General features: G+C 35.4%; 1 protein-coding gene across 1 annotated transcript; it reads right to left on the bottom strand.

Moving 5' to 3' along the window:
• Positions 1 to 10,403: 10,403 nt before the first annotated feature.
• Positions 10,404 to 11,903, bottom strand: LOC138310184 (uncharacterized). Its single transcript, XM_069251305.1, has one exon. It carries the CDS (start codon positions 11,901 to 11,903, stop codon positions 10,404 to 10,406), a length of 1,500 nt encoding a protein of 499 aa, XP_069107406.1.
• Between the last annotated feature and the right edge of the window lie 467 nt (positions 11,904 to 12,370).

Genomic DNA, 12,370 nt, shown 5'->3' with positions numbered 1-12,370 from the left:
GATCCATCCATTATTTTCCAAAATTTTGGTGTAAATTCAAAAAAGATCTAAATGAAAAAATATATTTTTCAATAGTAATTAATAATTACATTATGATATTTTTAACAGTATTTAATAATTAATTAAAAATTTAAATAAACCAACAGTGATTTTTTTAAGTACATTTGGGGCAGAATAAAGGCACCTTTCCCTAGAGAAATTTTATTGTATTTTCCCAATTTTATGTAAATATTTTCACATATAAAGAAAAATTCTCTAAAATATACATATTACAAGAAAACATACAATGAAAATTTTTTTTGAAATGTACTCCCAAGTGCTGCAATATTGTCAAAAATAAGTTGATGTACATTGATTGCCGATTCGGGATAACATGACTAACAGACAGTTTTACAAGAAGACCGACAAAACATTTAATTCCCAAACAATTTTGTATGCAAGTGTTATAAAAAAGATATCTTTTTAAAGGGTCGATATTTTAACTTACTTTCCAATGTAGTAGGTATATATTATTTTTAACTCCATTAGCTTACTGGTAAGATTTTTTTGAGGCGAATGTCGCTAAAAACTGAAGCAAATTTCGCTGTGACATCTTGTTTTTCGATACACCTCTAGACTCTTGATTACGATATCAATAGACCTCGGATTTATTCATGTTACAATGCTGTACATGCGCATGCGCATTGAAAACGAAAGTCGGGAATTCCTAGAATGATGCAGAAAACGAAAGCTTATCATTGCTTCGTCGTATTTTTAAGAAACCGTTACGAATGTCAGACCCTATATAAATTTACCGAGAAACGATATAATTAATAAGGTGTAGGTCATATAGTCATTGTCAGAATTTTTCACTCGTCCGACGGACAAGCGTGATGTCAAAGTACAGGCCCCTGAAATTATTGAGTAAGAAAATCACTGATCAAATTTCAAAGAAATTTAGTTTTGTTTTCTCTCTCAAGATCAGATTAAGATACATTTTGACTACTGCGGTAACAAGCAGGTTTAAAAATATTTTATTAATAAGTATTTCTGTTGTGATGAAAATAAGTACATTATTCATAATTGTGAAACACTTAAAACTATTTCAATTAAACCCTAATTACTGCAGTATATTTTCCAATATTCATAGTAATAAAGTACAAAGTACATATTATGTTTTCGCGATGAAAATACAGCGAACTGTTTGACAGAATCCTGAGAAATACACCTGTTGAACAACATTATGTGCAACACGTGTGCAGATAGCAGTCATTCAGAAGATCGTTTTTCCACTGTCTGTGGACATTTCTTGCACATACATAATATTTAAATAATATACTTTAAGCTTATTGTTTGATATTTTATAATTTTTGACAATTTTATTATTATTTTCTCATTAACAATATCGCAGAAAATCAGTCCGCCATTGTGTTACGATTGTAAACAACCACAGTTCAGTTGGCCGATTTTCCGTGAATTAAACCAGTTTATGGTTCAACATGCATCTGGTACGTGATTTTTAGTGCGAGTGTACTCGTACTATTATTTTCCTTGTCTGTGTAGAGTCTGTGTACATCCGCTATGCGCAGATTCCAACTGCGCACGCGAGTCTGGAAGTCAGTGTCCCGGAAGTCAGTGTCTTTTACCATTTAATAGATATCGCCATGATTTAGTGACACCAAACTTTCAAAAACATATATTAAGATATACTTGTCAGCGATAATCTACTATAAATTAACAACAGTGACATTACACAGTGCTAAATGCATTTGTTTTGTGTAAACTTCAAGCGGCGTATCATACAAACTCTTGCATCGGTCTGAATATTTTTTTTTTTTAGCATCTGCTCGACTTTGGAAACTTCAGGAACAATACAATGCAATTCAGGTTTATACAGTCAATAAAAAGTGACAAAACGGATACTCTTTAGTACCGCCACATATTTAATTTATTTCACATCATCCTAGGTCCTAGGTGTACGTTGCACTGTCGCTTACTAAACCCTGTGACCATTAGTGTTGGGAATCACTTCATAAATTCACAATCGATCATCATCTTTTTAAAACGATCGATCATCGACTAATGATCGATTAATTGTGTGTCCTTTGTAGGGCTTCCAGGTTACAAAAATCAAATTTCTTGTTTGCTTTTTTCTTTTCTTTTTTAAATTGTATACTGTTTCCAATATGTGTTCTTTTATGCCATTTTGTATCCGATAATTTCTATGTGCTTTGTTTTTGTTTGTTTTGTTTTTTTATTCTATAATGAATTAATTATTCATTGAATAAATTGTTTTCAAAATATTTCAAGATATTTGTGTTAATTATTTTACTATGAATTTGTTGACAAATTGACATAACAAGATCAACTCTAAAGAAAGTTAATGACTTGTCATTTTAATGAAATTAACATTAACTATTTCCACAAAAGAAATTTGATATTTTTTCAGTGAGTTTAAGACTTATGACCTTATGACTGATTTAACAGATATTACTTCGTTTTACATATCTAAATTTAATGTTTAATATATAAAACTTAAAGCGATGCTAGCCACCGAAAACAACAACGTGGTTCTACTTTCATCTTCCTTAATCTTAATATAGGATATTTATGATGTCACTGAAGTTCACCACTAGACAGCAAAATTATTGACTATTTTGTGAAGAATACAGAATTTCGGCAATACATTAACACGTTTTAAAATTTCAAATATACAGTAATTATAAAAACTCCGGGCAAAAAATGTTCCGACGATTCAACTTACTGTTGAATTTTTATTTGTTTCCACACTTTATGCAGAAGACAAATTCCATGTCGAGTTTCGGAGGACAGCTGTACATGTCCTTTATTCTTTTGAATCCAAAAAAATTCCACACACGGGAACGTTTTGCCCCCGGATGATCGTCTGTCGTACATTCATCATCGCTTGTTGCTACTGGAAGCTGAAGCGCTTGCAGCGACAGCGGAAACGTATCCAGTAACCAATCAGAAACCGTGTTACATCATGTGACAGATACATTGTAAACACTATAATTGCTGCACACCAGAAAGCGGCGTGCCTCGAAGTATTTCTCATCTTTTATCTGTGCCTCGTATTTTTTTTCTCTCGTTTTAGTCATTTTGAAATCGACTACAGAAATCATTAATCGATTAATCGATTTTCCAGAGCAAACGAGGCGACGTCGACTAAATCGATTAATCGGAACACCACTAGTGACCATAGACCGCATTTGCTGCAGTTCTAATTGATATCTATAAAATTACACAGCTTTGCGTAAGAGAAACAGAATAAAAAACACATTATAAAATATCAGTCTGTGTGTCTGAGCTCTAGATCTAATGTACCCAAGAAAGGCGTTCAAGCACGACACGGGTAAGTCACCACGTGTACAGACGGTGGACGGTGTTCTAGTGGACGACTATTTTGAACAGCGAAACAAGTGTATCGTATCAATATCAATATGATAATAAACACACTTTAATGTAACAAAGAACTTCAAAGTAACTTCACATTGAAAGTTCTGATGAAGTAAAGGAAAGTATTTATACAATGCACCAAGGACGTAAACCATCTCCTTGCAATAGTCCCAAGGATAATGAGCGAAAATGCTACGTACACCTGTTGCAGAGGATGATTTCATAGAGGAAATTAATTATAAGGTTAGGAAGTATTTATCAAGTACTTAATGTCTAACAGACATATTTTTAGTTTTCATCTTTATTATATTTCGGGTACATATTATTTCTTTAAAACACTTTTACCAAGATTATTTTCATGTATAACTTAGCTAAACCGGCGGCAAAAACGAGAGTAAAACTTACGACTTTCCGGACCTGCAAAATCCGGAATTTTAATGCGCCGGTCATTTTTTAATTTTTATTTATTTTAGCAATAAAAATATGTGGTGTGGGCGCGTAAAAAATCAGGCGGGGCCTGAGAAACTAATAAAATTTTTTTTGCCTGATATACAACTGTATTTAAAGCTCACTAGTCCTTTTGGCCAGGTGAGTTAAAAGCATGGAATTCAATGATAGAATCTCAAGATTCAAGAATGTATGAAATACCTGGTCTTTTTGGTTCGAATTCATCAGATTCCGAAGAACATTCTTCCAAAAATCTATGTGGTTTCTTTCGTTTGCGATTGACTTCTTCTTGTTCACTGTCAATATTTGAAGTTTCCTCAGCTTTCTTTAGATAGTATCGTGCTGTATTGTAGTCCTCATAGCCTGTTATTCAAATACAAATGAGTAAATGTGTCAGTTAATCACAAAGTCTAAGTCAACGGAAACAGGCAATTTTTGTTTTTACCTAACTGAAGCTTATATTTAATAGACTAATAAAATTGTGTTTCTATAATATACAGTCTAACTTTTCAAAAACCAATCTTTCTCAAAACATAATAGGCCTAAACTGAAATACTCCTATTTATCACATAATTCGTCTGATTTTGCCCATGTAAACTTTTGAATGTGTCATTAGTGTATTAATCTAATGTGGAGTTATTGGCTGGAAATTCATTGTGATGTCAGACGACAGAAAAAATATAAAGATGTTAGGACTGCGAGGACAACTGGACAAAATAGTGGTTAAAAATAGTAGTTAAAAATACCTGAGATTCTTTGAAATGTAGGTTGTTTAATGTAGTTATGTCACAAAATGTATCTTATTGTATAACACCTTGCATCCGTTTTCATTTTCATACGAGAATTTGTGAAAAAAACTTCTAAAGACTTATTTTATAACATTTCATATGAAATGAACAATCATTTAAGATCCTCTAATACATACATTTTTTACAAATTAATTATACTCACCTTTTCTTCCCAGACACCTAATGGAATATTTCTTCCAAAGTTCTCTATCTGGCTCAGCTAAGCTTTTTATCAATCTTTTTTTATCTTTTGCTGGCCAGTAGCACATAGTCTAAAAACAAAACATTTTGTATGTTTATAAATAAAGATATAAACCTTCCAACTACGTATATAGATACCCAGTAAGTTGTAAATTATTTGTAATAGGCCAATCTTATAGACTCATTTGACTGAATTACGGCACGGCTGCATTACTTCCTCTAAATGTGGCCTAGTTACAGATGCATCTATAATTACAAATACCTGTAACAAGACATTCTACAGAAATGTCTCACTTTAGTTTTTGAAGAACTATATCTTAATAAGTAAATGTTTCATCTGGATTATGTTTTACACAAATTTTACTTTTAAGTATTACAAATTTCATTGAAATTTCTTCAGCAGTTTAGGACAAGAAGTTGAAAATTTAAATTGTTTAATCGTCGCACGATGGACAAAAGGCGATCAGAATAGGTCACATGAGACTACGTCTCAGGTAACCTAAAAAGAGGTACGTAAACAAGAGGGCCAGAGGGCCGGTATCGCTCACCTGGTTGGTTTTTTTTTTATTAATTATAAAAAAAACTAAGAAATAGCAAAATTGACTCCACAATTTGTTTAATTTTGAATCCCAACCACATAACGATGCTATTTGATATCATATGACAGTCTACAAGTGTTATTCAAAGTTATGTTTCAGAAGAAGTTGTTTATATGAATGTCATCATATAGACCCCTTTGGCCCCGGCTCTCAGGCCCCCAGGACGTCAGCCCCCTGATTTGTACAATTTTGAATCCCCACCCTATAAGTATGCGCTAAACTATGCTTAGTTTTAGAGAAGAAGTCGTTTATATATGAAAACAGCTAATTTGACATTTTTGACCCCGCTCCTCAGGCCCCCAGGGGGTCAGCCCCACTATTTATAAGGATGCTACTATTGCATAATGAGTGCTATCCCATGCTTAGTTTCAAAAAGAAGTAATTTTTATGGAAATAGCCAAATTGACCCGCAATGGATATTATAAGCCAAGTATGCATAAATAATGATACAACAGTATACAGGCTTATCATGTTATCAATTGTTGAAATTAGCTGTGTTTTACTCCAACTGAGGATACTACAATAAGTCAACTTAGATATATCTACCCCATTTGCTGTGTCTTCTAGCCATGATTTTGGCACACATTCCACGGAATCGTCTCGAACAAAATGGACAATCCTAAATGCCATAACACAAATCTGAAAGGCAACATTTGAATATAGATTTCACAGTTTCTAGTAGTTAAGTGCAATAGTGAATAATAAATTATAATTTTAGATAAGTTCATCTCAATATGTATTGAATATTACTACAGACTACTAGGTACAATGTATATACTCTCCTCTAGTCTAGTGTTTAAAGGTCCACTACCTTTCCGAAACGGCATTTAATTTTTAAAACGGAAATGTCAAATGACGGAAACGAGATTGATAATTTTGTCGTCACAGAAGTTTATAGCATACACTACTAGCTAATACTATACTTATCATATCACCTTCTAAACCATTTAATTAAAATAAATTAAATGTTTATTTTCATAACGCAGGTCGTCTTACGTTTCCCGCCTTCATCCTAATTACCGCACATTAGTTGACTACCACGTGCACTGCGCCAGATGATAAAACAGCAAAATAAATATTTACTATTAATGGATTATGAAGACAATTGTGCATTTGTTAGTGTTGTAACCACATTTTAGGCCATCAATATAACTTTCTTTTAAGAAACATTACCGGTATTTTTTTTTTGTTTCGGAAAGGTAGTTCGAGACTAAGGGCCTTTAAATGATTTTTGGTTATTTGATAAACAGCTGTTTAATTGCTAATATCATTTGCAATTAAAAGAATCAAATATAGCCGTCTGATCCTTGATCTGTCTGTTAAAATAATAAGTTACTGAATTCTGTGAAATATCAATTTTAGCTCATAAGATAGCTTTGATTCTTAATGTACTAAACAATACAAGCAAACACATTTTTGGCAGATTTTTCTTCTGAACACCTAGAAGTTTGGTACTGTAGTTCCGATCTAATGAAACTTGTGACTTGCAAAGATGGCACAGACAAAATGAAAAGTCATTGAGCTAATGTCACCCTATTTTGGACAAACCATTTAAGGTCAATGCTTTTAAGTTAAGTCAAAATTAGGGATTGCCTTAAGCTTCAAAGAAAACTTGAACAATTGGCTGCTACATGAAGTAATAATTTAAAGAGAACATATCATGAAGTTATTATAAGTGTAGAAAATGCAGATATGTTTCCTGTCGGCCAGCCCCAACCAGGAATTGAGCCCTGGCCTATACTTCTTACTGACCCTCTTCTATATGCCTTTATAGGTGGTCAGTAACTGCATGACTAAAGAATTTACCCCCGGTATGCATTGAGGACAGGTTTGATTCATTATACAGTATAAGTATATAAAGGTTACAATTTATTTTGTCAAGAATCGGAAATCAAACTTGAATCATGTTGGCAAACGATACAAACAAGAGGCCCAGAGGGCCTGTATCGCTCACCTGGTTTGTAATGCCAAGTAATGTTCTGAATACAGGTTCATTGTTTCTTTTCTGAAGCAATTTTAATATTAACCTCTAAATCCCCTATTGGGCCCCACCCTTCCTGCCCCCAGGGGGCCAGAGCCAAAATTTAAACAAGTTCTGTTCCCCATCCAAAAATGATGTTTGTGGCCAAATTTGGTTACATTCCATGCAGAACTCTAGGACAAGTAGTGATTTAAACCATTTACCTCTATTTCCCCTATTGGGCCCCACCCCTCCTGCCCCCGGAGTGTCAGAGCCAAAATTTATACAAGTTCTGTTCTCCTACTCCCATGGATGTTTATGGCCAAATTTGGTTACATTCCATGCATAACTCTAGGACAAGTACCGATTTATAGGATTTACCTATAATTCCCCTATTGGGCCCCGCCCCTCTTGACCCCCGGGACCAGAGCCGAAATTTATACAAACTCAGTTCTTATTCTCCCAAGGATATTTCTGGCCAAATTTGGTTACATTCCATGCAGAACTCTAGGACAAGTAGTGATTTATATAGAATTTACCTCTATTTCCCCTATTGGGCCCCACCCCTCCAGCCCCCTGGGGGTCAGAGCCAAAATTTATACAAGTTCTGTTCCCCTTCCCCCAAGGATGTTTGTGGCCAAATTTGGTTACAATCCATGTTGAACTCTATGACTATTAGCGATTTAAAGGATTTACCTCTATTTCCCCTATTGGGCCCCTCCCCCCCTGCCCCCGGGGGATCAGAGCCAAAATTTATACAAGTTCTGTTCCCCTTTCCCCAAGGATGTTTGTGGCCAAATTTGGTTACAATCCATGTAGAACTCTATGACTAGTTGCGATTTAAAGGATTTACCTCTATTTCCCCTATTGGGCCCCGCCCCTCCTGCTCCCGGGGGACCAGAGCCAAAATTTATACAAGTTCTGTTCCCCTTCCCCCAAGGATATTTGTGGCCAAATTTGGTTACATTCCAATCAGAACTCTATGACTAGTAGCGATTTAAAGCATTTACCTCTATTTCCCCTATTGGGCCCCGCCCCTCCTGCCCCCCGGGGACAGGTCCAAAATTTATACAAGTTCTGTTCCCCCCCCCCAAGGATGTTTGTGGTCAAGTTTGGTTACATTCCAATCAGAACTCTATGACTAGTAGCGATTTAAAGCATTCACCTCTATTTCCCCTATTGGGCCCCGCCCCTCCTGCCCCCGGGGGACCAGAGCCAAAATTTATACAAGTTTTGTTCCCCCTCCCCCAAGGATGTTTATAGCCAAATTTGGATACATTCCATTCAGAACTCTATGACTAGTAGCGATTTAAAGGATTTACCTCTATTTCCCCTATTGGGCCCCGCCCGTCCTGCCCCCGGGGGGTCAGAGCCAAAATTTATACAAGTTCTGTTCCCCCTCCCCCAAGGATGTATGTGGCCAAATTTGGTTACAATCCATGCAGAACTCTATGACTAATAGCGATTTAAAGGAAATGTTGACGGACAGACGGACGACGGACGACGCGCCATGACATAAGCTCACCGGCCCTTCGGGCCAGGTGAGCTAAAAAGTAAGGCCTACATATTTGTTTACACTGTATGTATTAAGGAACCTGCAAAATGAGTATTAAAGTTGTATGGTCTATCACTTTCGCTCTTTTTGTCATAGTAAAAACTGTTTAAGTGTTATACATATTTTTCTCCGTTTGTCTGAGTTTTAAACTTTTTACCAATTTTTATAATAAAGTTGCAGCACTGGAAGTATTATTAATTATAAAAGTAAAAAATCTTTTTAACGTGTACACGTGAAAAATAGGCTCGAAAGAGGCCGAATAATTCCGAATTCTTCCGAACATTGTCGCGACAATCTCGAAGTAACACGAGAGTTGTGAAACCAAGAGAAATGTCAACTATTTTTCGTAAACAAAACATGTGGTCGACCTCAGCAGACTGGATCTACAAAGAAAATAATGCTAGCACATTACAATATTTGATACACACAATATTGAATTACGGCTATGTGTGAATTAGATGTTTCAAATACTCGCTCTGTGGACATATACCAGCACGATTTGCTCATATTAGCCAGAAGGAAAACGTAAACAAACACATGTGCGCTTACGCTAGTTACCTGGATCACCACGTGCAGGACGTGTGGACGTCAGTCACGTGATACGATTCGGAATTCCGACAAAACCCGAAGGTACTGAACATGGCGATGATTGAAGGCGTTTTGTTCAAAACAAGGAATATATTATCCCTAGATTTCGGCTCTCTTATAGGCTGACATATGGTTTCGGGGAGCTAAATCATCAAGATACATGTCCACGTTCAAATATCAAATGTTAAAACGACATGTCGTTTCAGTGAAATTACAAGAAATACAACTTTAATAATAAATAATTCATAAATCAACAGTTGGCCTACCTCAATTTAATACAACATCAGACTGACTGTAAACTGACTTTAACAGAGTAAAAGTCAGTTTACAGTCAGACAACATCAGACAACATCAGACTGACTCTAACTGACTTTGTTAATTTGTATAGTGAAGCATCACCGGCTTTGAAAATGGTGTAGCCAGGGGAAGCAACACGCATTTAGAAATTGGGATTCACTTTGTGTTAAAGTAAAAACAAATCCTGGTAATTAAACACAAAAAAATAACAAGTAATATATATATATATTTTATACCACAATGAAACGGTATATTTAGTTGAAGAGTAATGTGTTTCAATTTTGAAGTGAGGACGAAAGCCGCCATATTGCATTTACTGACCTATAAAGTGTTACGGGGTCACCGCGTGACGGCTTTCCGCCAATCATATGGAGACATTTCTGTCAGAGGTGTGATAAAGTGTGATCATGATATTTTTCAAAAGTATGGTTATTGAAACAATGTCGCTAGTGCAAACTGTAAATATTTATACTTACGCATGCTTAAGTAAATGTGGTATTGTTTAGTGTGTAACGTACCCTGCCATAGTCTAGCTTGTATGTTATAATGTATACAAGTTGACATGAAGTTGGTTAACGGTTCTGCTGTGAAAAGTCATGAAGTAAAGGAAGAAATACACTTTGATTTTCCATTTCAAACTTCAAACACCTCTTCACTAAATCCTTTCTTAGTATTGTCTTCATGGCATAGTTATGTTTGTTAAACATACAAAATCCTAGAGTTCGCGAGTCACAAGGTCTTTCAAACAAAGCTTCTGAAGAGTGGTAAACTCTGCACATAAAAGAGTTTTCCGTTACTCTACGCACAGCTTCGCAGTATTTTCCTGATGCTATCTTATATGCATTATCTGGTTTTTTGGTATAAATTTGATTGTTCAACTTGTAACTATATTCTGATTTGCACTCATTTTCTTCAAGGACCCTTTTTACAATCTGGCTGGCAGGATTTTGACCGCAATGGACTTTTCTCTTCAAAGTCTGCATATAACTTTCAAATGGCCATGCTGCACATTTGTCCAGACATCCAAACTTCTCCACTTCCTTTTTGAGATGAACTAAGCTATGTACATTATATACTAAAAATTCCCTACCATAAATATCCTTACACTTGCTTACAAAGTGTTGTAATAGTTGGTGGGCATAATCACGGTAGTTGAAAGCCATTTCCTCACTCACCAGAATGCAAATTGCAACACTCAACACCATGAAATTATTGTAATATGGATGACTTAGCACATCTTTCAAGACAAACTGTCCCGTATATAGCAAGAATTGACGCAATTCAGTAGCCTTCCATCTATCAATGTCTTCAAGTTTTCTTGGTTTACGTGCAAATTCCCTTGGTATACATGGCCGTAAACTTTGAAGATTGGAACTGATCAGCGAAACTTGTGTAGCTGATAATCTTCCATCTCCAATTGGTCCTCTAATCCATCTCAAAATCAGTTTTTTCACTACACCAAGACAAACTTGGTGCATATAATCTATCGGAAAATCCTCAATCATGTCTATTGGCAATCTGGTAAATGGTGAGAGACCTTTATGGTGTTCTGGTTGAGACGTGTTTCGAAATGAGGTATTGGTCCTCATGTTGAATAGTGAAATTAATGGATATGTCATCCTTCCAATATAGAATCCTTTCTGGCAACACTTATCACAACCATAATATCCGGAATATTGTTTAGTACATTTCACAAATGCTTTTGCTGGTGCATCACATATTACACATTGTAAATGAACTGTAAATTGTTTGTCATTGAAAACATAACCTTCACGCAAAGCTTTGTCTAAATCAGATATTGCCTCTACTAAAAAATTTAAATCTTTAGGCTTTGATACTCCTACTGCAATAGATATGGGGAATATCACTCTTGGTTTTATATTTGTAACACATGCTAACACTGGCCAAGCTGACAACCCTGTGCTCTTGAACAAAGGACATCCATCGATATTCAGAGCCAAGACAAAACGTTGAACGTCTTCAAGGGCCTGAGCAGGCATCTGTGATAACTTGTGCCCAAGCATATTTTCCAGTCCAAAATGATAAAATGCTACATCAGATACCATCCTCATGTTTATATTTCTTGGTGTTTTAAGTAAGGTCTTTGCACAGCTTGGTAAGTTTGTGTGGCCATGTGATTTCAAAACATGCAAAAGTGAATCCAAACTATTATGTTTGATTTCATAACTTTTTGCCCATGACCTTAAATCTTCCGACAAATTTTCAGTGTCAGATTTACTGTCACTGTCAGAAATACTAATAATTGACTCGGAAGAAATGTCCAATGAATTTAAGCTTTCTTCATCACTGCATTCATCACAATATTGAGAAGATCTGGAATCACCGTCATAATTATTATCCTTTTCACTAGTAATAGGAGTGTGATCAGCAGGTACAGCTTCTTCAATAGATTGTATACTTTCAGAACTTTTTGACATATAATATTTATTATTGTCAGTGTCACAACTTGAAGAATCAGACTCACAAGTAATGTTATCATATTCTTTCTGATTGTATTGTTCGTTTAACCTTTTCCTCT

The sequence above is a fragment of the Argopecten irradians genome, chromosome 16 (genome assembly GCF_041381155.1).
Source record: "Argopecten irradians isolate NY chromosome 16, Ai_NY, whole genome shotgun sequence".
NCBI lineage: Eukaryota > Metazoa > Mollusca > Bivalvia > Pectinida > Pectinidae > Argopecten > Argopecten irradians.
Note: the sequence above shows the minus strand (reverse complement) of the source record. Positions and strands in the feature narration are given on the sequence as shown.